Here is a 25,740-nt window from a genome sequence, read left to right as displayed (position 1 = left end):
GCCGCCGGGGCCCCGACCTGGGCGCGCGCAGCCCCACGCTAGGCGGGACGAGGCCCGGCGGCGGCGGCGGCGGCGGCGCTCAGCCCTTGGGCATGGCGCGGGGCCTGTCCAGCCGCCCCCAGGGCGCCGCTGCTCCCGGCTGGCGAGCTCAGAATCTGAGGAGATCAGAGCAGATAGAGTCAGGATGCGGAGGGGGCGGCCTCTCCCACCCCGGCGACGTGCTTCCCGCGAGGGGCGCTGTCCCCACTCGGGGCCCCGGGCCTCGGCCGCACGCACGCGCCGATGTGCGCACGGGAGGCCGCGAGCCAGAGCGGGGCCTCCAGGGGGCGCCGCAGCCCCACCTGAGACCCGAGACCTCGTTCCCGCCACCGCCGGGGAGGAAATGGAACGGAAGTGGCTTCTCCCCGCCGCGCGCGCGTCCCCGGGGACCCGGAGGTTTGTCCCTGCTGGGCCCACGCCGCCGTCCCTCCGGCTCTGGCGGCCTGCGCCGCAGGCCCGGGGTTCCGTCCCGTGGCCGTTCCCGCGGGAGCTCGGGCGTCCTCGCTCCCGGCGCCGCACTGGGCGGAAGGCGGGCCTGCGCTCTGCTCTGCGCGCTCAGGGAAGGCCGGAGGAGCCGGAGCTCTGGACAGGTTTCCTGATCCAGGACTGAGAGTCATCCAAGGCCTGCGGATTCCACCCCAAAAGCTTCTCCGTGCCTCCCAACCCCTGCCTCGCAGCCCCTGCATCTTCCCTCCCCGCCTCGGCAGACTCAGTCTCCCCTCCGGTCCACCGTTCCCAGGGCATGTGGACCAGTCTCTGCCCTGCTCCCACCGTGGCTCCCTACTGCCCTGGCTGCGACTCCTGCCGTGTACATTCCCCCAGCCCTGGCGCCAGCTCACCCACGCCGCCCTGCTCACCATGAAGGGGTGGTCCCCCTGCCACTCCCTCCCCCCTGCCCTTGGGGGCAATCTCAGGAAGCCTGCCCTCCGCTAATGCCCACCTGGGCCTGCTTTGGGTCCCAGGGCCCCCTGCACCCCTCTCACCCCCCTGGCACTGGCTGTCATGGCTGTGCTGGTCAGAGTCCTGCCGCAGCCTGCGGGTCCCCACACCTGTGCCCGTTCACACCTGGGGGACGATGGAGGCCCTGCGCCCTCACCCACCCGAAAGTCACTTGCAGGCTCACTCCCAGCCAGGCTCCCCATCCCTCCTGTCCCTCCCACAGCACCCCTGGCCCCAGGGCTCTGTTTACTGCCCTGTCTAGACAAGGACATAAAATTAATGTCACGTGTGACTGTGGAGCCAGTGCCCAGCCTGCCCCTGGTGATACCGCAGCCCCCACTGCCTGGGGAGGGAGGTCCCCTTCCAAGTCGGCACCTCCACCCCTGCCCTCACTGCAGTGCTTCCCCACCCAGCACCCACCTCCCAGGGGTCCCTGCCGCTACATCCAGGGCCCCCAACCACTCTGAGCTCGGCCGCGTCAAGTAGTAGTAGGTGCCTCGGGAGGGTCATCGGCCTATGATGCCCCCGCCTCCACACTTCCGTGAGCTGCTGCTCCCCCCTCACACACCCACCCCGTGTCCGCCGCCACTGGGTGGACACGCTTGACCCACAAAGGCCCCCCGCCACACACACACACACACACACACACCTGGGCCTCCTGTGGCGGCAGCAGCGGCCTGGGAATTTCCTTCATCCCAGCCCTTGGCCAACTAGCCAAACAGCCGCTGCACCGCTAACCCCTTCCTCCCCACCCGTACCACGGCTCACTCACTCATCAAACATGCGCGGAGGGCTGAGGATGCCGGGACAGACCCCGTCACAGAGGGAGCCCCGGCCCCTGCCCCAGGCAGCCAGCGCCAGGACCTGGCCACCCCTCCCCCACACCCTGCCGGGCCTCTCCCTGGGGGCTGGCCCCGCTGCCCTGGCCGGCCCGGGCCCGGCCCGGTGCCCCCTGCACGCCCCACTGCCCGGACCTCACAGACTCCGGAGCCTCCGGGCCCTTCACTGCCCGCCTCCTCCCCGGCGCCTCACACGCCCTCCCGCCCCAACCTTCCCTCAGTGCCCACAAGCGGTGGCAGGGGGAGAGAAAAGGGCCGCCCTCCCCCGGCCCCAGCCCGATCGGACAGAGCGCGGTGAAGGGGTTGGGCCGCTCCCCGCAGCTGCGTCTCCGCTCCTCTGACCCCACCGCCCGCTCCCCCGCCAGGCCTCACCCCTGCAGCGCCGCCCCTGCATCCCGCCGCCCCTGCGGCCGGGGAGTCGGGGTTCACCGGGAGCCCCAGCCCGCGCACCCTGCCCTCACTTACCCACCGCCGGCCAGATGCTGCGCCGCGCCGGGGCCGGCTCCGCGGAGCCCGTAGGTGCGCGGGGCCGTGGCCGCGCTCTTCTGCGCTCAGCTGCGCCCCCAGCCCGCGCGCGCGCCCCGCCCCTGGCCTGCGGCCCCGCCCCGCGCTCCCAGCCGCCTGCGCCCGCCTGACGGAGATGGGGGTCCCCGCGACCCCGCCCCCTCCGCAGCGCCGGTTGCCAGGGCGACGGCACTGCGCAGCAACGGCCCCGGAACCTGTGGCACTGGGCAGCCTGACGCCCCCAGGGTCCACGCGCAAGCCCGGGAAGTCTCCTCTCCACCGTCCTCACCCAACAGCCGGAGAATCGCCCCGCGGGCGCCTCAGTTCCGCTCACGCCCTGAAATTCCACGGCAGCCTGTACCCGGGCCGCCCACCAGGGTGACCCCGATCGCCTGCGACAGGCGGCCTGCGGGACTCTGTGCCTTACCCGCGGAGCTAGCCCCGACGTGGGGGCCGAGCTGCCCGCCGACTATCTGCAGGTGGCCCCCGGGGACCTCGTCTGGGGACACGGCGCCGCGTCCCAGAGAAGCCCTGCATCCTGGGTTTCTGCAGCCTTCCCGGTTCTTATCTGAGGGCGGAGAGCAGGGCCACTGGGCAGCCCTCATCCTCTTCTCCAGCCATCCAGGCAGCATGCCAGGGTTTGGAGGCTCAGGCTTCCTCCCCCACCCCTCGGAATCCCCACCCTGTCCTCACTGAGCACCGCCCCCAACATGCCAGCCATGCCCACCGCAGGATGGAGGAGGGGACCGCACCGGCTGCCTGCCTGCTGGCTCTGACAGGAGGAGACCAGGTCAGAGGGTGAAGGGACAACCCGGATCCCTCGCACCTAGTCAGCTTGCACCGAGGCCCCGCATGTGCCTGGTTCCACACAGGTGGCTGAGTCTGTGCAGGTGACGGGATCTGCCGCCCTCCATCAGCACTGGGGGCCGGCCAGGGGTGCACCAGGGCCAGCAGGGAGTGAGGATAGCAGGACTGCCGCCCTGGGCCGTCCATGAGAGGCACATGTGAGGTGCTGAGATGCTCTTGGGCTGAGCCCTCAGGATGGTTGACTGGGGGATACCAGCACCCATAGCCACTCACACACTTGATCTCACTGGAAGAAGTGTAGTCAGGACCCTAAAGCTGCCTCTGTGGCCAGGGAGGGGCCCCAGACCCAGGGATGGTTTACCTTCCCCAGGAGGTCTCCAGGGACAAAGGCCTGGTTAGCAAGGCCACTTCCTGCAGCATGGAGGGAGGAGGGGAGGAGGCCCAGGGAGCACAGGTTCCGTCTGGCCAGCGGGCACCACCAGCAACCACCTGGCCCAACCCCCCTAGCAGGCAGAGGAGGGCCAGAAGCACCTCCAGGGCCCCCTGAGCCCACACCACAGCCCACACGGCCTGCTCCCTCCCTCCACCCTCCGCTCTCAGGGAGGGGCTGCCCCCCAGGCCACCCTGCCCATCTCCTCTCTCCCTCTGCCCTCCCCACCTCACCTAAGGGCTGCTGGGAAGGCCCAATCTTTAACCCCCGTCCTGCTTGCCTGAGTCAGTGCTCTGAACACCACACACCCCGTCGCCACCCGGGCACCCAGTTCTTGCCTCTCCATCCCCCTATTTGTATGTCCACCCCGCTCGCGCCAGGCCCAGAGCCCTTGGGACATGGGCCGGCTCCCTCTGGAGGATGTCATTAAATGAAGGGCCTTGAGACCTGGGATCATCCAGATGATCAGGTGGGCCACTGTCATCACAAGTGTCCTATAGGGAGGGAGGCAGGGGTGCAAACGCGCACTGAGGAGGGTGGCGTGTGGGACCGCCGAGGGGGTCTCTGTGTGAGGACCGCCCCCAGGAGACCGTCCTTCTGGAGCGACGTGTGCTGAAGTGACCAGGTGAGTTGTCAGGGCACCTGTAGTTTACCCTAAATGGTCCACAATACAACATACATTTATTTCTACACACACACTCACTTGAATAAAGAGAAACCAAATGTGGCAGGAGAGTAAGAGTTGCCGAATCGAGACCAAGGATTTATATATATATATATACACACACACAAACACACACATATTTGGGGGGGGGCACACAGTTTGTGGGATCTTAGTTCCCTGACCAGGGATTGAACCCAGGCCCTTGGCAGTGGGAGCGCAGAATCTTAACCACTGGATCGCCAGGGAAGTCCCTGTTGTCTTTTTCTTTTATGTCTCCTGGGTTCTGTTTTGGGTGAGATGGGATAAACCCTGTCTCATTCGCTGAGTGCAGCTATACAAAGAAGGTAATGCATGAGGTACTGAGGGCTCTGAAGCCTGAGCAGTAACAGGCAGACTGGGGGAAGAACCAGAATGCGAAGCACCACCAACTTGGTGGTGAGTTTCTGGATTTTCCCCCCCATATCCCCAGGCTGGACTCTGCCTGGTCCCCCTGACATGGGGACATGACAGGGACAGAGAGCTCCGGGAGGGGCCCCCTAGTTCTGGCTCAGGGAGGGAAAGAAGAGAGACTGGGAGAAGAGAGATTGGGAGGGGGGGTGTTCTGTTTGCTGCTTTGGGGCCCCTGGGCAATCCCACCTCCACCCAGGCTGCAGTCAAGGCATCAGGGTTCACAGGCACCTTTTTAGGGAGAAGACCCTCCTCTCCAGTCAGAGGAGACGTGGTCCCAGAGGGTGGGACCCAGTTGCCTTGAGCAGACAGGGAGAGCCAGGCCCTTCTGTCTTTCTCAAGATGCAGGCACAGTCAAGGGGAGTGTGCAGGAGGGTGGGGTGACTAAAGCCCCCAACTTCTGCCAGAGGACTGGAAAGGGGAGCCCTAGGGAGCCAGAAAGTAACAGAGACATGCCGGAGGAGGGGCTCCAGAAGGCAACCCATGAAGTTGTTCATGACTTCTGGGCTCAACCCCGAGCCATGTGTGTCCGGGTCCAATCCTAATTGTCACCCTGAGTCCGAGAACTGAACTACAGGACACAGCACTGCACGAGTCCCACACTGGCCACTGGGCAGTGCCCACATAGGACAGATTCAAATAACACTGCAAAGGCTTTGAAAACAGAACTGACATTGAAACCACTACCCACAGAAGGCTATTTGGAATTTTCTGCCTGAACCCAACTGGGTTGATTGCATGCTAAAACAAAAATATCACCATTCTCAATAGGATTTAAACAAGACCAGATATTCATAACAAACCGTTTGAATGTGCAGAATACAGTCCAAAATTACTCTGCATATGAAGAGCCAGGAAAATCCAACCCACAAGGGAAAAGAAAATCCAATACCATCATGTCACAAATATTCTCAACAAAATATTAGCAGATAGAAGCAAGCAACATAAAAAATAAAAACAAAGAAATACCACAACCAAAGGGAGGTTATCTCAGGAAAACAAGACTGGTTCAACATGTGAAAATAAATCAGTGTGATCCACCATATTAACAATCTAAAGAAGAAGCCATGTGATCATATCAATTCATGCATAGAAAGCATTTAACAGAATTCAATATCCATCCATGATAAATACTCCCAGCAAACTAGAAATAGGAGAAATTTTACTAAATGTAATAAAGGGTATCTAAAAAGAAAAAAAAGAGAGACAAAACAAAACTACAACTAACATGATAGTTAATAATGAAGGACTGGGTGTTTTGCCCTAAGATCAGAAACAAGGCAAAGATGTCCACTCTATCCATTACTATTCGCCATTGTACTGGCAGTCCTAGCCAATGCAATAAAATAAGAAAACTAAATAAATGACATATAGAATAGAAGGGAAGAAATAAGACTCTCTATTCGTATGAAAGTCTATGTAGAAAATCCCAAAAGTTCTACCAAAAAAACAAATCTGAGTACTAATAAGTGAGGTTAGCGAGGTTGCGGGATACAAGGTCAAAACGACTTCACTCCTGCTTCTACTGGAAGCAAACAACTGAAAACCAGAATGTGTAAAGCAAGAATATTTACTTTAGCTCCCCTCAAAATTAAATACTTGGGTATAAATCGAACAAAATGGGCTTCCCTGGTGGCGCAGTGGTTGAGAGTCCGCCTGCCGATGCGTTCGTGTCTCCGGTCCGGGAAGACCCCACATGCCGCGGAGCGGCTGGGCTCGTGAGCCTTGGCCGCTGAGCCTGCGCGTCCGGAGCCTGTGCTCCGCAACGGGAGAGGCCACAACAGTGAGAGGCCCACGTACAGCAAAAAAAATAATAATAATAAAATAACAAAACACATACAGGATTTATATGCGGAAAATGTCTGTTCAAATTCTTTATACATTTTTCCATTGCGTTATGGTCCTTTTATTGTTGAGTTGTAAGAAGGAATTCTTTTTATGTTTTGGATACAAGTCTCTTACCAGATATGTAATTTGAAAATATTTTCTCCAATTCTGTGGGTTGTCTTTTCAATTTTTTTGATGGTGTCCTCTGAAGCTTAAAAACTTTTGATGACACATGCCGCAATGAAGATCCCACATACCACAACTAAGACCCAGCGCAGCCAAAGTAAATAAATAAATAAAAGTTTTTTTTAAAAAACAAAAAAAAACCTTTCGATGAAGTCCAGTTTATCTATCTCATCTTTTGTTGCTTGTGCTTTGGGTAGCATATCTAAGAAGGTTTTGCCTAACCCTAGTCATAAAGATTTTCCCCCATGTTTTCTTCGAAGAGTTTTATAGGTTTAGGTTTTACATTTAGGTCTATGATCCATTTTTAGTTAAATTTTACGTATGCTGTAAGAAAGGGATCTGTTATGGGTTAAATTATGGTGCCCCAAAAGATATGCTGAAGTCCCAGTACCCGTGAGTGGGACCTTATTTGGAAATAGAGTCTTTGCAGATGTAATCAACTTAAATCGAGGTCATATTGGAGTAGGATGGGCCCTAAATCCAATGACTAGTGTCCTTATAAGGAAAGAGAGATTTGAAGACACAGACACATACACAGAGGAAAGAAGACCATGTGATGACAGAGGCAGCTCTTGGAGTCATGCAGCTGCAAACCAAGGAATGCCAAGGTTTGCTGGCCCCACCAGAAGCAGGAGCAAATTCTCACTCAGAGCGCCCAGAAGGAACCACCCCCGCAGCACCTTGATCTCAGACCTCTAGCCTGCAGAACTGTGAGAGAACAAATTTCTATTATAAACCATCCAGTTTGTGGTCATTTATTACAGCAGCCCTAGGAAACTAATACAGGATCCAGTTTACTTCTTTTGCATATAAGAATTTCATTGTTTTGCATATCCAGTCGTCCCAGTACCATTTGTTGAAAAGACTTTCCTTTCCCACTGAATTGTCTTAGTACCCTTTCAAAAATCAGTTGACCACAAATGTAAGGGTTTATTTTTGGATTCTCAATTCTGTTCCATTGGTCTATATGTCTACTCTTATTACAGTACCACACTGTCTTTTCTTTTTTTATATTTATTTACTTATTTTGGCTGTGCCGGGTCTTAGTTGCGGCACACAGGATCTTTAGTTGCGGCATGCAAACTCTTAGTTGCGGCATGTGGGGTCTAGTTACCTGACCAGGGATTGAACCCGGGCCCCCTGCATTGGGAGCACAGAGTCCTAGCCACTGGACTACCAGGGAAGTCCCGCACACTGTCTTTTTTTTTTTTTCAAATAAACAATAATTTTATAGATAATTTTAGGAGGTATGAATGTGATAAAGAATGCTTCGGGTGGGGTGTGCTACTTTATTATTTTTTTAATATAAATTTATTTACCTCTTTGTTTTTTTTTGGCTGTGTTGGGTCTTTGTTGCTGTGCGCGGGCTTTCTCTAGTTGCAGCGAGCGGGGGCTACTCTTGGTTGCGGTGCGTGGGCTTCTCATTGCAGTGGCTTCTCTTGTTGCAGAGCACGGGCTCCAGGCATGCGGGCTTCAGTAGTTGTGGCACGTGGGCTCAGTAATTGTGGCTCTTGGGCTCTAGAGCACAGGCTCAGTAGTTGTGGCACACAGGCTTAGCTGCTCCACGGCATGTGGGATCTTCCTGGACCAGGGCTCGAACCCGTGTCCCCTGCATTGGCAGGCGGATTCTTTTGTTTTTAACACCTTTATTGGAGTATAATTGCTTTACAGTGGTTGTTACTTTCTGCTTTATAACTGCACACTGTCTTGATTACTGTAGCTTGTAGTAAGTTTTGAAATTGAGAAGTGTGAATCCTCCAACTATGTTCTTCTTTTTTGAGATTGTTTTGGCTATTCTGTATCCCTTGCATTTCCATATGATTTTAGGATCAGTTCATCACTTTTGAAAAAAGCCGTCTGAGGTTTTGATAGGGACTGCATTGAATCTATAGATCAATTTGGTGATAAACGTAAGATGTCTTTTAGACCTCCTTTAATTTCTTTCACCTGTGTTTTGTAGTATCCAGAGCACAAATTTTACCCAACATTTGGTTAAATTTATTCTTAATTTATTCTTTTTGATGCTGTTGTAAGTGAAATTGTTTTTCTTAACTTCATTTTTGGATTATTCACTGCTAGTGCATAGAAATACAATGGACTTTTGCATATTGATCTTGTATCCTGCAGCCTTGCTGAACTCATTTATTAGTCCTAATATTTTTTTGTGGATTCCTCAGGATTTTCTACATACAAGTTCTTGTCATCTGCAAACATAGTTCTACTTCTTCATTTCCAACCTGGATGCCTTTTTTTTTTTTTTACTTGCTTAATTGCCCTGCCTGGAACCTCCAATACAATGTTGAATAGAAGAGACAAGAGTAAACATCCTTGCCTTGTTCCTGATCTTGGGGGAAAGCTTTCAATATTTCACCATTAAGTTTTTGTTTTTGTTTTTGTTTTTGTTTTGTGGTATGCGGGCCTCTCACTGTTGTGGCCTCTCCCGCTGCGGAGCACAGGCTCCGGACGCGCAGGCTCAGCGGCCATGGCTCACAGGCCCAGCCACTCCGTGGCATGTGGGATCTTCCCAGACCGGGCACAAACCCGTGTCCCCTGCATCGGCAGGCAGACCCTCAACCACTGCGCCACCCGAGAAGCCCCACCATTAAGTATTACGTCAACTGTGGAGTTTGGGTAGATTCCTTTCATCAGGTTGAGGAAGTTCCTTTCTATTCCTTGTTTGTTGAATGTAACCAATTAGCTCTAAGGTGTGAAGGTGATTCAACAGAGAAGGGATAGTACTTTCACTAAATTGGACACCCATATGCAAATAAAAACAAAAACCCTCAACCTAAACCTCAAATCTCATACAAAAATTAACTCAAAATGGATCATATACCTAAATGTAAAACTATAAAACTTTTAGAAGGTAATGTAAAAGGAAATCTTCATGACCTGATGCTGGTCAAAAACAAACAAACAAACATGACACCAAAAGCACAATCCATAAACAATAAATTGATAAGCTGGACTTCATCAAAATCAAAAACTTTTGCTCTGTAAAGTTCAAGTCTCAAGGAAGTTAATTCCTACCTTAACAAGTTTTCCCAGAAAATAGGTGGCAAAGGCTGTGATGAGGCCAATGTAATCTTGATTCCAAAACATTATAAGGAAAATATGAAGAAAAAAAAGAAGAAAATTATAGACCTATTTCACTTCAAGCATAGATATGAATGTTCTAAATAAAATTTTAGCTAACCAAAACCAACTGTATATTTAAAAGTTATAGTATCATGATCAAATAGGACTTCTCACAGGAATGCAAGGATGGTTTGACTTGGGAAAGGGTGTTGATGTGTTAATATAATGTAATTCATTACAATAAAGGAGAAAATCATATGATTGTCTTGATTAATAAAGACAAAGCACTTAATAGTTATGATTCTAAAAAAGCCCCTAGGAAAATTAGAGTGGAAGGAAACTTTCTAAAAGCTATAAAGAGTTGAGACTTCCCTGGTAGTCCAGTGGTCAAGAATCCACCTTACAATGCAGGGGATGTGGGTTCAATCCCTGGTCAGGAAACTAGGATCCCACATGCCGCGAGACAACTAAGCCCGCACGTCACAACCACTGAGCTCGCGCGCCTCAACTAGAGCCCGCGTGGCACAAACTACAGAGTCCATGCGCCCTGGAGCCTGCGCACCACAACTAGAGAAGAGAAAACCCGCGCACCACAACTAGAGAGAAACCCACGCACGGCAACAAAGAGCCTGCACGCCACACGAAAGATCCTGCATACCACAACTAAGACCCAACAAGCCAAAAATAAAAATAAGATAAATAAATAATAAATAAATCTTTTTTTTAAAAAGCTATAATAAGTTATGTACCAAAAGAGTACAGCAAGCACCGTACTTAATGGAGAACCTTAGCTACATGCCCTTGAAGACTGAGAATAAGGATCACCACCTCGGATTCGTAAGCGTTAGCAAGATGGCCAAAATGAAACTACCATCATCACAGTATCTTTCTACACCAGCAACAGTAGGCAATGAATCTCTTCATATAGAACCCCTACCGGTTCTGCTCCTCTGGCTGGACCCTGATGAAACACACAGTGATAAAAGCAGCGTAGTATTGGTACACGAACTGACCAGTGGAACAGAAGGGAGGTCAGGATAGACGGGAGCTGAATATGGAGAAGGCCCAGATCAACGAGGACAGGATACGTCTGTGTGTAGACGGTGTTGGAAACTGGCTCACCACATGGAAGAGACCTGGATTCCTGCCTGACACACAGAGGTGGGCTCTGAACGGAGTGAAGACCTAAACGTTGAAGAAAAAACTGACAGAAGGAAATGTAGGAGAATGTGACACAAGAGAGGGAAGCATGTCTTCAAATGTTAATTGTAAAAAGCAAGAGGCAAAAACATGATGAATTCAATTAAAACAAACTTTAAATTTTCTATTCAACAAAGGGAAACCATGAGCAAATTTTTAGACAGATGACAGAATGCAGAAGATATTTATAATGTGTAAAGCCAATGAAGGGGGCTTCCCTGGTGGTGCAGTGGTTGAGAGTCCGCCTGCCAATGCAGGGGACACGGGTTCGTGCCCCGGTCCGGGAAGATCCCACATGCCGCAGAGCAGCTGGGCCCATGGGCCATGGCCGCTGGGCCTGTGCATCCGGAGCCTGTGCTCCGCAACAGGAGAGGCCACAACAGTGAGAGGCCCGCGTACCGCAAAAAAAAAAAAAAAAAAAAAAGTAGGAATCATATCTCGAATTTTCAAGGAACTTCTGCAAAGCAATTTTTGAAAGTCAGCAGCCCCCAAACACCAACGATTAAAGGATATGACCAGCCAGTTACAGAAGAGGAAGGCCCCAAAACTAAGCAAGTGCATGAAAAGATGGTCAAATTCAATGATTAGAGAAATGTCAAGTAAACTGGGAGACCACTTAATGCCTATTCAACTGGCAAACCTGAAGAAGCTAGGACATGCTGAGGGAGGGTCACAGGGACCGAGGATGTAGGAACTGGTGGGACCATGGACTGGAACATCCAACTGACCAACTGGAGAACTCACTGGTCTGCTCCAGGTGTGCACCCCAAAGCCCTGCTCCCACAGGTCCACCCAAGAGCAGGGGCTTTTGTGAGGCAGCCAGGGTGTCCACGTGTAGGAAATGGTAAATGTAGTGAATCTGGGACCTTATCCGCTGGGCAGAAGCAGTGAAGAGCTGTACACACAGCTTTGAGGATGGAGCTTTAAAAACACAATACAGGGAATTAATTCCCTGGCGGTCCAGTGGTTAGGACTCTGGACTTTCACTCCTGAGGGCACGGGTTCAATGCCTGGTCAGGGAACTAAGATCCCACAAGCCACTCGACAAAAAAAAATAAAGTAAAATAAATACAATACAATAAAACACAATACAAAGTGGAAAGAAACAGAATAGGGAAACACAAAGACTTGAGTTGATTAGGGCCACAGTTCCCAAACTGTGTGCCGAGGCACCCCAGGGTGCTACAGTGAATTCTCAGGGGCACTACAGGGTATTTTTCATTTTTGAGGGAAACACGGGATACAGAGCATGCCAGACACGTTGTGAATAATTCGACTGAACTCAGAGTTTCCATATCGGATTGCACTGCTTTCCTTTCTAAGATATCTCCTTGCAAAGCTGGTTTAACAGCAGTTGCTGAAATAAAAAAGCAAACACCAGGCAAAAATCCACATGGATCAGGTAATGCAGGTGGCAGTGTCCGATGTGATTAAGGTTTGAAAAAGTGTGTAGAGTCTAACAGTTTCAGATATCCTATTAATAAGTAATTGTAGTTTCTAAGAATTAAGGGTTTTTTTCAATTTATGTGTTGTTGGTTTGTTTGGGGTTTTGGGTTTGTTTTCTAAACTGCTACTAAGTTGTTAGTACCTAAATACTTATTAAGCTCTTTGGCCACAATACACAGAAGTGTTAGGTATTTCTTTGGACCAAGAGGTGCTGTGAAAAAAATTACTGAGCCATTGCAAGCGCCATGAGCTGAGAAAGTGCAGGAACCCTGAGTTAGGGCAATGCTAGCTGCCAAAACAATCAGACCCAAGAAACAACTTTAGGGGGAGCTAAGAGTCACCACTACCTTCCTCCCAAGGGAGACAAGCCAGGGTGCCCCATCTGGTCCCTGCCCCTGGCTCACCTCCCAGGGGCTCTGCGGGCTGCACAGCTGTCTCCATCAAGCCATGACCGGCTCTTGATGGCCCAGAGATCCTCCAAAACTAAACTAAAAAGAGGAATGCCTGCACACCCACATTCATCATAGCATTCTTCACAACAGCCAAGAGCTGCAAGCAACCCACATGCCCACTGACAGATGAGGGGGTAAGCCTATCGAGGTCTATCCATAAATGGAATATTACTCAGCCTTAAAAAGGCAGGAAATCCTCACGCCTGCTACAACATGGATGAGCCTCGAGGACTTTATGCTCAGTTAAATAAGGCAGTCACAGAAGGACAGATCCTGTGTGAGTCCACTCATATGAGGTCCCTAGAAGTGTCAGATTCACAGAAACAGAAAGGATGGTGGGGGCCCGGGGCTGGGGGAGGGGGACTTAGTGTTCAGTGGGGACAGAGTTTCTGTGCTGCAAGATGTAAGAAGTTCTGGAGGTCTGCAGCACAACTGTGTGAATATCGTAACACTGTTGAACGGTGCACTTAAAAATGGTTAAGATGGCGGAAGAAAGAATGAAATCATGCCATTTTCAGGAACATGGATGCAATTAGACATCATCACACTAAGTGACGTAGGTCAGACAAAGAGAAATATTACACGATACCATTTATATGTGGAATCTAGAAAGTTATACAGATGAATTTATTTACAAAACAGAAACAGACTCACAGACATAGGAAGCAAACTTACGGTTACCTAAGGGGAAAGGGGGTGGGGAAGGATAAATTAGGAGCATGGGATTCATAGATACAGTCTACTATACATAAAATAGATAACAAGGATTTTTTTTTTTTTGCGTTTTGACAAATTTATTTAACCATGAAATGCCCACCCCAATCTAGATAAAAGGCAACAAGGATTTACTGTAGCGCACAGGGCACTATATTCAATATGTTGTAATAACCTATAATGGAAAAGAATCTGAAAAAAAAAAAAATATATATATATATATATATGTGTGTGTGTGAATCACTTTGCTGTATACCCAAAACTAACACAGTATTGTAAATCAACTGTATTTCAATTTTTTTTTAAATGGTTAAGATGGCAAACTTAATGTTATGTTTTTTACCACAATTTTAAAAAATTGTCCCTAAAAGGGAAGGAAAAAACTTGGGAATTGTAAATAAAGACGGTAAGAAGAAAAACAACTTAAAAGAGGAGCCACCGGCTCGCAAGCCCCACAGCCGAGAGAGCAACAGATCCCAGGCCCCAAATCGACCAGAGTCCACAGGGCCCAGCCCAACACCCCTCACCCGCCTTCTCGCTGAACCCCAGAAGCTCTCCCGCCAGGGGCAGACGGGGCCTTTGGGGACGAAGTTGGGACCTGGCCCTGAACGGTGCCCCGACCCCGCTCAGAAGAAACTCCAAAATCCTGACCTGCAGCACAGAAGCCTGCAGCCCCCGCCCCTCTGCGACCCCACCTCTGAGCTCATGTCCTACCCCCTCCCAGACGCCCCCCATGCAGCCCCCACATAAGCACGCCATTTCCTTCGCCTGGACCACCCTCCTGGGCGGGACACTAGGCACCCTCTCCCCCCCCCTCTACTGTCTGGGCAGGCCTCCTCTGACCACCACCCTCTTGTCACCTCGCGCCCCGACCCCGCACGGCCAGGGCCATCGCCCCCTGATGCATATTGGTTTATGGTGTTTGCTCTCCCCCAGACCCTGCCCCCAGCCCCGGGGCTGGCACACGTTGGGCACCTCGGGAATCCTGGCTGATGGATGAGAGGAGGAACAGCCCAGCTCGGCCAAGAAGGACAGAGAGGCCGGCGCCCCGCTGCATTCAGCAACCAGGACCCAGTTGGGGGCCCTGGAGCTCCAGAGGCACGACTTCATGGCCACCAGCCACACCCACAGGCAAGGACACGGGTGCCGGGGCCTATGGACCAAGGTCGTCAACTGTGCCCCGCCAACAGGGACTGTCTCCTAAATGCCGCTGAGAGATACTCCTGTCCACCCAAACCTGAACTTCAGCAGGCCACGGGGAATACCCCTCAGGCTGCAGGTGGACCCCGGGGGGCCTCAGTCCTGACCAGCCAGCCACGCCCCCCAAGCCAAGGTCAAGCCAAGGTCGACCAGTGCAGATAAGGACAAGGGAGAGGGAGGCCGGCCAGTGGGTAGTGGGGTAGGGCACCAAAAGGACCGTGAAGGTGGAAGTGACGGAACAAGAGCCCGAGCACAGGAGGCAGCGCGGTGTGGCCGCGGGAAGGCACCCGGACTGCCTCCTCGATTTCTGACCTCACAGTTGACACACCCGAAAGACAGGTGCCCTGGACCCGACTGGAGCAAGTGGGGAGCCCATAAGAGGGGCTACGAGAGGGGTCCAGGCCTTGGAGGGAGGGGCTCAGGCCAGAGGCTCTCTGGGGCCAGCCTGTGAGGAGAGGGTCAGGGGGGCACTCCTGAAGGGGGACCGGTTCGCACCCCGGTCTGGTCAGTGCTCCCGAGGCCAGTGCAGAGGCGCCACGGGTGTGCCCCAACCCAGGACAAAGGAGACCCAGAATGGCCCAGAGGGGCCAGTGCCCCTGGGCGTGAGCCAGCACTCCCCAAGCGGACAGCAAAGGCCAATGAGAAGGCGTTGTGGTTGGGCCCTGGGGCCTAAGCTGGCCGGCAGCAGGTCTGGGTGGAGCACCCTGGGGGAGAGGGGAGCCCGGCAAGGGAGGCCGGGCTGAGGCCTTGTCCACTGGCGGGAGGGGGACGGGGCAGGTGCCAAGAAGCCAAGCCTCCTGGGAAGGAGAGGGGCCTGTTCTGGCAGGCTGGGGGCACATCCTCCGGACACAGATGGCTCTTTGTCAGGGTGGAGCCCAGCTCCCCGAGCAGTCTCGGGAACAAAGCCCCCTCTGTCCACGGCAGGACCCCCCTCCCCTCCCCGGGGCACCACCCTCAGGAACGGAGCAGAGTCCCCCCCACCCAAGGTTCCCATGAGGCGTCCCTGCCCGACACACACACACACACACACACACACACGCACGCACGCACACACACACACACACACACACGCACACCAGGCACAGGCGTGGCCCAGGTGGGGTGTACAAGGGGAGCCCAGGATGAGGGCACTCCGAGGGCGCATCCAGGACACTGCATCCCCCGGGCCCTCATGCCCACCCTGTGCTGCAGGCCATGCCTGTCCGTCCAGCACCTGGGCAGCCCTGGACCAGCCCAGGCTCAGCCACCACTGCCCAGGGACCCCTCGCCCTGGGCCTGAGGGGAGCACCCCCTCCCCAGACAGAGACCTGGAAGGGTGGCAGAGGGACAGCTGGAGCCTCAGCCCTGCAAGGAGGCCTCCACAATGTACCTCCGGGTCTTCTCCAGATCCTGAATGCCCACGGCCACCACAATGGGCCTGCCCCCAGCACTGCAGGCCGCGGGGCTGACTACTGCCCAAAGTGGGGGCCCGGGGCCCAGTGTGCCTGCACCACTGGGGCTGTGTCTGTGTCACCCCTGCAGCTAACCGGCCTGGAATCTGCCCCTCCAAGGCCCAGCCAGGCTGAGAGGGGTGCCCCCGGGAGAAGGGAGCATCAGCGTCCAGGTGGCAGGATCCAGACGGAGCCGGGCGGGGCTCCCACCAGCCTGGCCAGCTCCTGCCGACACTGGCCCTGGAGCTGGCGCAGCACCACCTCCAGGCGGGCCTCCCGGCTCCTCAGCGCCTCAATCACTTCAGGGGCCCGCAGGCCTGGGCCCCCGGGCGCCCCAGCCTCAGTCCTCACCAGCCGGTGGGGCCCGTGGGGCTGGGCCAGGCTGCGGCCGCCGCCTCGCTCGCACGCCTGCCGCAGAGCCGCCAGGTCCTGCCCCACGGCCTCCCGCAAGGCCGTCCTCGCGGCGCTCCACTCAGGCCCGCGGCCTCCGACCTGCACAGGGGATGTGGCAAGTGAGCCAAGGGTGACCAGTCTCACCAGGACCCTGGCTCAGGGCTCTCGGCTCTCCCTGAGCCCCACCCCCGGCCCCCAGCAGTCCTGCGGCCCCTCTCAGCGCCCTGAGCCCGCCGCTCCCAAGAAACGGGGACCAACTCTAGCGCCAGCTCTAAGGCCTGGCTCCTCCAGGCTCTGTCACCCGCACCGAGCATCTGAGCCCTAAGCCAGAGGCCGTGGGGCCCCAGAGACAGGGCCAGCAGCCTGATCACCCCCGACAGCCCTGCAGGGCCTGAGCCCTCAGGACCACCCAGCTGCAGGCCCAGCTCTTTCACCGCGGTATTGCAGGGGGAGTGGGCCTGGCTGCCCCCAGCAGGCCAAGTCCTGCAGGGTCTGCTCAGAGCCCAGAGTGCAGACCCTCGGGGCACCCACCCCCGATCCCACCCACCACGCCAGGCGGGGTCAGCATGTCTTCTGCTCTATCGGCTTCCCACTGCCCTCGCAGAGGGGTGGCATGGGGTGGCCCTGACCCAAGGGGACGCCAGGCTAACGGGACGCCAGGCCAAGTACACGACCTGGTGAGGACACCTCTGGCCCCCAAGGCAGGCCCATCCCAGAGACCCTGCAGGAAGCAGGGAGCACAAAGAGGCTGTGCCCTCAGTGTCCCCAGGGAACTGCCCTGACCCTGACCCTGACCCCGACCCTCAGTGGGCACTGCTCCGTGGTTCGCAACAGGGAAGCATGAAGAGCCCTGAGCCCGGACAAGCACCGGCCCCACTTCTTGTGAGAAACCGCCTGCAAACGTCACCGGTGCTTCAGCTGTCACTGCCCAAGAGGGCAGGGGGCTCCAGCTTGGCCTGGCCGGAGGAGACATGGCCGTGCAGGGCCTGAACGAGCCACGCTGCAGGCCCCCAGGAAACACCCATGCTCCCCAGGGGTATCTGAGGGGAAAACCACGCCTACAGTTTACTCTAAGACGCTTCAGAAAAAGGAAATCAATGCAGCGCACGTGGCCCACTGTTCACAGCCACAAACCCGGTGCTCGCCCAGTCCTGCTCATGGAGAGAGGAGGGTGGCGCCCAGGTGGGGTTGGGGGACCCACATGTCCACCAGCAGGTTCAAGAGGCCACAGGGTGTGAGCGGAAGCCAGCAGGGACGACACCAAAACTGCCCTGGGAGAACGAACAAACCTCCATCAGGGTGGCCAGGGTGGGGCGGCAGGGGAGTCTGGCAGGTAAGCCCACCCCCCTTACAAACAGACCAAATGGTGCAAGTCCCACCGTGGGAGCCCCCCCATCGAGCACAGCCCGGGCCAGGGCCCCACGTCCTCACCCCGGCCTCCCAGGCCGCCCGCCGGGCCTCCACCGCCTCTCGCAGCTCTCCCTGCAGGGCCTGCAGCTCCCGCACCAGGGGCTCCAATGCTCCAGCCCCTGGCGTGGGGATCCTGGGCAGAAACGTGGGCTGTGAGGCCTCAGGGGGGCAGGCGCCCAGGACCGTGTCCTGCAGAGAGGGACCCCAAGTGAGAGGGTGGGCGGCAGGCCCGGGCCTCACAACCAGAGGCCCAGCTCCCCAGCCGGTAGGGACAGAGGCCCAGGGTCACTTCCCGCCCCCGGGTCGCAGAGCGAGCTGGACAGTGACCCTCACCCTGGTGGGCCTGGAGGCCAGGGAGGCACAAAGGCCAGGCTTCCGGAAGGCCAAGACCCCTGAGAAGTCTGGGCCTCCCCAGGAGCTGGGAAGGGTGGTGATGGGACCGACGGACATCTGGAAAGAGCCACACACACAAAACCCACAGGCCTGGGTGTGAAACCGGCTTCAGGGCTGGGTGTGAGGGGCTTCCCTGAGACTTCTCTTCCTGTCTGGAAAATGGGAAGACCCCACCACCACCTCAGGGCTGCTGTGGTCAGACCGGGGGAGGGGAGGGGAGAGGAGGGGAGGGACAGGAGGGGGGCGGCGTGGCTTCCTGACCATCCACCGCCAGAAGACCAGCTCCCGGCGCCGCCACTCGAGGGCCGCCTGCAGCCGTGCGTTCTCCCTCTCCAGTCTCTGCAGCAGCTGCAACGCAAACCATTAAGCCCGCAGAGTCAGAGAACCCAGTGCGCCTGGGACCCTGCCCACCCTGCCCACCGTCTCTGGCTCAGGCGCCTCAGCCCACCCGCGGGCTGAGCCACCTCCCTGCAGGGCACAGCACGGCACGGCAGGACAGGACAGGGCACGGCATGGCATGGCAGGACAGGACAGGACAGGGCACGGCAGGACAGGGCACGGCAGGACAGGGCATGGCACGGCAGGACAGGACAGGGCATGCCATGGCATGGTAGGACAGGACACGGCACAGCAGGACAGGGCACGGCACGGCAGGACAGGGCACGGCATGGCAGCCTCACCTCCAGCACAAGCAGGCAAGCCTACCAGGCCTCTGACCACACCAGTGATCCCCCAGGCCCCCCACAAGCGTGGGTCCCACAGGGTCGGGGGCTGAGTCCTGGTGCCCCCTCACTTGGGACTCCACCCCACATCCCCCGCTGACTGAGGGCTGCACCCCGGAGGCTTCGGGCATATGGGGAGGCCCCGGATGGGGGAGACTGGCGGGTTCTGGGAATCCCTCCCTGTCGTCCCCTGGAGCCCAAAGGCAGGGCAGAGGCTGCGCGGCGCCCAGCTTGGAGGCGACGGAGAACAGACCGGGGACCAGGGTGGAGAACACAGCCATGCAGCCCCCCCGCCCCGCCCTGCAGGCACCACCCGAACAGCCCCGCACCTGTGGACCCCACAGTCCAGTGCACGGGCACATGCTCCCGTCCCGCCTGCCGAGGCCACTGCGGCCTCGGGAAGCCGGACAGGGGCAAGGCCAGGCACGGTCCACCCCAAGGGCCCACGGCAAGCTGCGGAGAGACAGATGGGCCCCACTGGGACGGGCCAGGCCGGCACCCGCTGTGCTCCTCTCTGAACGCAGCAGCCGGCACAGTGACCCAGCCTCCGGCACCGCTCCTTCTAGAAGGGAGCCCAGGAGTGTGCTCTGGGGCCGGGACAAATGGCCAGAGCCGGCAGCTGCCCTGTCGGCGGACAAAAGCCCTGCCAGGCCCCCACTCACAGAGGCTGGTGCCCGAGCCATGCGCACCAGCGTGCCTGCCAGGCAACCAGGGGATGCACATAGCTGGACAAGGGGCTCCCGGGCCAGGGGGCCAGATGGGGGCAGCCTTGAACACCAGGCCAAGGGCCCAGCCCATGGCCAGTGGAGCAGGGCGAAGGCAGACCTGCGGTGAGAATCGCCCTGTGGTCTGGGGGAGGGCTGCGGACATGGGAGGGTGGAGCCCACATGCCCACACCACACACACACACCCCGCTACACACACCTGCTGGCCAGTGAGAAGAGCAGCTTACTCAGTTCCCAAGAACAGTCCCAGAGGGGGTCCACACCCCCACATCCCAAGCCACAATATAAGAAGACTACAGGCCCAGCCAGTAACCAAGGATGCTGCCCAGCCACTCCACAGCATGCCTGGCCACTGACACGGCAACAAGAGCTCATTCCAGAAGCTTACGGGACCCATCCCAAGAGTGCAGCCCCTTCAGGTCGGCTGGTCCAGGCCTGCCACCAGCTCCTCATCCAGAATCCTTGGAAGGAAGCCAACTGTCCCCATCCACCTGGCCACACCGTTTTCAGTCCTGTGACACCAACATGCCATGGGGCACCAACCACCCTCCAGGAGGAGGGGAGCCGTACCCGCCCAGGCCCCCCACAGAGGCTGGGGTCCCAGGCAGCACCAGGCTGGAGCTGGCACAGCCTCTGCTCTACTCAGACCAGGGAGGGGACCAGGGGCAGGAGGCCGGGGCCTCGCTGAGTCACCCCTGAAAGAGAACAGAGCCAAGGGCATCTCAGGACGCCCAGACGCCGCCTCAGCACCTTCAGAGCCCAGCACAGCCTTGCCCAGGTAAAGCCAGCCAGGCAACAGCCAGGAACACAGGCCGGGCAGGCACCCAGGGCCAGGCAGACACCCCCAGGTGGCTGCCCTGAGCCCACAGTGGGGATGCAGACCCCCTAGAAGCATGTGGCTCTACAGCTGGGATCTGCTGGGCCTGCCCTGAGCCTCAGCCCTCCTACCCAGCCAAGTGCCCCAGGACAAGGCACTGCCAGCCTCACACTCTGGACAAGCCAGAGCCCAGCACTCAAGTAATGGTCAGCCTTGGGCCTGTCCCAGGACCCACTGGCCAGGCGAGCCCAAGGGAAGGAAACAGTGATGATGAATGGGGGCTCTTGAAAAGAAGGTCAGTAGAGTGTGGGGCAGCGCCAACCCCCACCTCCCCATCAACAGGTGACACATGCCCAAGGTCAAGGCACCCACACCATCAGCTCGGACCCTTGAGCAGTCTTCCTTAATTCCAGTGGCCCCCCTCGGCTGGCTGCCAGCCTGGCCCAGACACCTGTGTTCTTCCCACGGCCCAAAGTGTACCCAGCCACGTGCACACACACAGCAGCACTAGCTGCTCCATGGGGCAAGAGAGGCCCTGAGGTTGCACGTGTCTCCTACATAGGCAAGGGGGTGAGCTTGGGGACTTCCCTGGTGGTCCAGTGGGTAAGACTCCGTGCTCCCAAAGCAGGGGGCCCAGGCTCAATCCCTCGTCGGGGAACTAGATCCCGCATGCTGCAACTAAAGAGTCCATATGCCGCAACTATGGGTCCGCATGCCGCAATGAAGGTCCTGCACGCCGCAACAAAGATTTCACATGCCGCAACTAAGACCCAGCACAGCCAAATGAATTAAAAAAAAAAAAAAAGGAACTTCCTGCTGGCGCAGTGGTTAAGAATCCACCTGCCAACGCAGGGGACACGGGTTCAAGCCCTGGTCCGGGAAGACCCCACATGCCGCGGAGCAACTAAGCCCGTGAGCCAAACTACTGAGCCCGTGTGCCACAACTACTGAAGCCCGCGCACCTAGAGCTCTGCAGCAAGAGAAGCCACTGAAATGAGAAGCCCGCGCACTGCAACAAAGAGTAGCTAGCCCCTGCTCGCCACAACTAGAGAAAGCCTGCATGCAGCCACGAAGACCCAACGTGGCCATAAATAAATAAATAGATAGGTAGATAGATAGATAGACAAATATTTTTTAAAAAGATGGTGAGCTTGGCTAACACCCACAGCTCAAAGCTGGTCTGCTGTCTGGGTCCCCCACCCTCCCAGGCTCCTTCTCACCTTGGGCCACGCCCACCTTGGTCCCACCAGCCCTCACCTGCCGGCCACCCTCCGGGTCTCTGAGCAGCTCCGTTTCGGTGACAGACAGGTGGCCAAGGCTGCGGTCACTGTGGCAGCCACGAGTATATGAGTGGATCTGAAACAGGCAGTGCAGACCCCAGGTTGAGAAGGTGGGCGCCTCCCCCCTGCCGGTGCTAGGCAAGGACCTTACAGACAAGGAAACAGGGTCCAGAGAGGGTCAGGTCCAGGAGAGCAGTTAGCACCGCCGGGAGGCTGGCCCAGGGCCCCGCACCTACCAGGAGGCCCATGAAGAGGGAGGGGCGCCCCACCCAGCTCCCAGGGGTGCAGTATAGGTAGAGTGGGGCGCCCCTGCTTCCTCCTCAGCTTATCAGTGCCAGGCCCATGTGGTGGCAGAAACAGCCTCTGGACAAGCTCAGTGGTTCAGTGAGGCCAGTGGCAGGGACACAGACACAGGGAGGGTACCCCAGCCAGGTGAGGCCTGAAGGCAGCAGGGGGGTTAACGGGTGGGCGTGTCCCACACAGGCAGCAGGGAGGTTAACGGGTGGGCATGTCCCACACAGAGGGGCAGCTGGAGCCCAGGCAAGAGGCAGTGAGGGGTCCCAGGAAATGCTAGCTGAGCAAAAGATCCTCTCCCAGGGGCAGAGCCCAAGGCGGGGTGTTCTAGCACCAGAGAGCCCTGCGCTGGTGCGAGCCCTGGACCACCTGCCCAACCACCACTCAGCCCAGACCATGCACTGGACCTGTGGGGACACCTGTGCCCCGACAGCTGAGCCCTACCAGCCTTTCGGAAGCCCGCAGGAGCTGCCCACCGCCTGTGAGCCCACACCCAGGATGCGGTGGGAGGGGGTGCCTCCCTCGCCATCTCGTGTTCAGGCAGCAGGGGCTCCCCAGGGCCCACTTTGGTGCTCAGTGATATAGAGGCTGAAGCTTCTGGGGAGTTCTGGGGACAGGAGGCCAACCCTGCAGGCTCCCTGCCCCCCCAATTCCCTGCCCCATAGAGGTCCAGCAACAGCTGCTCTAGGCCCCCTCCTGGACAACCTGCAGCCCTAGGGTCAGGCTCTGGGCCACCCCAGGCTGTGCCCAACAGGTCAGCTCCCAGCCAGGCCTGGGAAGGCCCACATTCAGCCAAAGGCTGGGCGCCAGCCTGAGATGAGAATACTGGACAGGCCTCTATAGCACAGAGGACAACTGCCCCTGGGTGGACAACACATGCGTGGCGCTACCTTGCCCAGGAGGGCGCACTGCTCCTGCTGACTGGCCATCAGGTTTCGCCACCGGAACCGCAGCTTTCCCATCAGCCACTGCAGGTGGCGGATGTCCACACAGCCGTCTGCTTCCACACTGCGGGCAGGAGGGCCAGGGCTGGCCAGGGCGTCGCACTGGGGAGGGGGCAAGGGTCACGCACTGCTCCCACACCCCAGGCAGAGACCACGAAGGGGAAAGAGAAAGGAAGCCCCTGGGAGTGAGAGCCAAGAGATCCCGGGGGTGCCAGGAAGAGCTGGGTAAAGAGCCTGTGGGCATGTCCCCGGCCCTCACCTGCCTCCATGTGCTCACCCGGGCATTCGGGGCAGCAACACTGACCCCCACAGGACTGACCCCGCCGGTCCGGTGCCCACACCCAGGATTCCCGCCAGGGCTGGGCGCGGCTCACACTCATCCCTCACCCACCTCGCACACGGGCATCTCGTCGCCCAGCTGCACGCGGTTCTGTGTCAGCAGCTGCTCGGGCAGGGGCCCGCGGGCCAGGAGCCAGGCCAGGGCCAGCAGCAGCTCGCGGCCGCCCTGGGAGCCGTCGTCCGGGAGCTGTGCCAGGGCCCGCCTAGGGTAGCCCTGGGTGCGCAGCGCCAACTTCACAGAGTGGACCTCGGCCTCTGCGGTAGGAGACGCCAGCTCAGGGGGGACACCCACTGGAGGTGACACTACCCAGACTCCTAATGGACCCCCGCGGGACGCAGAGCAGAGACCATGCTTGGAAGGGACCAGCAGGGGCATTGGGACCTAACCTGGAGGCCGGAAGGGGAGAGGCTCACGCGGGGTGGGGGTCTCATCGGGGAGGCGGGGCAGTGGACGGGGCCTTACGGAGGGCTGTCTCGTGGGTCGTGCAGTGGGCGGGGCTCTGGGTGGGCGGGGCCAGAGCCTTACCAGGCGGGCCTTACGGGAAGGCGGGGCTTACCCGGAGAGAACGAGGCCGAGGCGCCATCGGCCAGCTGCGGCGAGAGCACGCGGAAGAGCAGCCGCCAGAGCGCGGGGGCCTGCGAGGATCAAAGAGCGACGGTCAGCGGGGCTGGCGGCGTCCCTGCGTCCGCCCGGAGCCCTACTGGCCCCGGCCGCCTGCCCTGCTGGCCTCACCGCCTCCGGACGGTCGAACTTGGCGCGGCGGAAGGTCTCGGGGCTGGGTCCGGCGGGCAGCGTCTGACTCAACGCGGCGATGGCCTCGGGCAGGGCCCGGGCCGCGTCCGCCAGGTCCACCCGGCGACGCCGCCGCCCCATGCAGCCTCCGCCCGCCTGTCTCAGATTGCGCGCCGCCGCCGCCGCCGCCGCGTCCTCGCGTCCAATCCCCGCGAGAGCTGCGTCCCCGCGCCCAGTCACCGTTCAGATGCCGCCTCTGCTGGGCCCGCGCCCAACCACCGAGTAGGCTGAGACACGCCTCTAGCTCCTGCCCAATGAGCGGTGCCCCCGGCGTTTGAGTGCTGTCTGTCCTGTCCGGTGCGGAGGCATTTCCGGTGCATCGGGGACCCATCAGCGTTGAGAGCCTCGCGGGGTCCGCCCTCCGCGACTCGATCGCTGCGACACCTGACTCTCCTTGTGCTGACCCCACCGATCAGCCCCTTGCACCAAATGGCAGCCTAGCAACCGCCGGAGGGTCAGCGGCGGCGCTCAGGGTGCCCCCTGCGGCCGGGAGGCGCCAGCGACACGCGGGAGGGACCCTCCGCCTCCGGAAGCCCTCTCTGGCCTCCGGAAGCCCTCTCTGGCCTCCGGAAGCCCTGGGACCCCGCAGCGCGTACAAGGCCGGAGACGCAGGGGCCAGCGCCCGGGTACCGGGGGACGTACCCCGACGGCTCAACCCCGCAGCGCGCGGGCGGGTGCTCCTCCCCGACGGCCGGCGACTCTCTCCCCCTTCAAACCTACGCCTGCATACCCCGCCTGGCCCCTCCCCGTCCAGTGCATGGTCTGTCCGGCTGGCCCCCGTTACCCCCACCCCCATCCCCACCCCACCCCGGCCTGCCTCTGCCCTGCACCTTCAGCCTCTCCTTTCTGCCACTGAAGAGACAGTCTTCAAAGGAGTATCCGCACAGCCACTTTGGAAAGCAGTTTGGCGGTTCTTTCAGAGCTAGACTTAAGTCTACCAGACGACCCCACAGTGCCAGTGCCCGGAACCTGTGAGGACTCGTGTTCCCACTCACGGACGTTCAAGGCAGCTCTGTACATAACAGCCAAACCGAAACAACCCAAAAGGCCGCCAGCTGGGCAGTCAGCCCTAGGAGGGAACCCTCTCGGCACCACTGATGCGGGTCAAAGTGCCGGGAAGCGCAGACACAGAGGAGGGCAGATGCAAAACACTATGTTGTACGTGCCTTTCACCTATCGGAAGTGTCCAGAAAAGCAAGTGTACAGAGACAGGAGACAGGTCAGTGGTGGCCTGGAAAGAGACCAGGGCTGGGGAGTGGCAGCAGATGGGCATGAGGGAGTCTTTGTGGTTAAGGAGAACGGTTTAGAACTTGGGTTGTGGTGACGGCTGCAGAACTCTGAACTGGTTAAAAAGCATCGAATGTGCATAGGTGAGTTTTACGGTATGAAATTGTACCCCAATAAAGCTGTAAAGAGGACAGTGAAGGA

General features: G+C 57.8%; 1 protein-coding gene across 3 annotated transcripts; it reads right to left on the bottom strand.

Moving 5' to 3' along the window:
• Window positions 1–38: 38 nt before the first annotated feature.
• On the bottom strand, window positions 39–25,740 carry TEDC1 (tubulin epsilon and delta complex 1; the record flags this gene model as incomplete). 3 transcript variants are annotated; one of them, XM_081228403.1, is made up of 8 exons in its annotated part: window positions 24,253–25,738; window positions 24,077–24,155; window positions 23,572–23,774; window positions 23,127–23,282; window positions 21,920–22,018; window positions 18,660–18,746; window positions 18,027–18,194; window positions 39–155 (listed from the first exon to the last, which is right to left on the bottom strand). In XM_081228403.1, exons 1-8 carry the CDS (start codon window positions 24,391–24,393, stop codon window positions 39–41), a joined length of 1,050 nt encoding a protein of 349 aa, XP_081084529.1. In that variant the 5' UTR covers window positions 24,394–25,738. The 3 variants fall into 3 exon arrangements, with proteins under 3 accessions (XP_081084529.1, XP_081084527.1, XP_081084528.1); XM_081228401.1 differs by lacking the exon at window positions 39–155 and adding an exon at window positions 14,305–16,694 and having other exon boundaries at window positions 24,253–25,737; XM_081228402.1 differs by lacking the exons at window positions 39–155; window positions 18,027–18,194 and adding an exon at window positions 14,305–16,694 and having other exon boundaries at window positions 24,253–25,740.

The sequence above is a fragment of the Mesoplodon bidens genome, assembly GCF_964165515.1.
Source record: "Mesoplodon bidens genome assembly, chromosome: 3".
Classification (NCBI taxonomy): Eukaryota; Metazoa; Chordata; class Mammalia; order Artiodactyla; family Ziphiidae; genus Mesoplodon; species Mesoplodon bidens.
The sequence above is the reverse complement of the archived record's forward strand: the minus strand, read 5'-3'. Positions and strand labels throughout refer to the sequence as shown.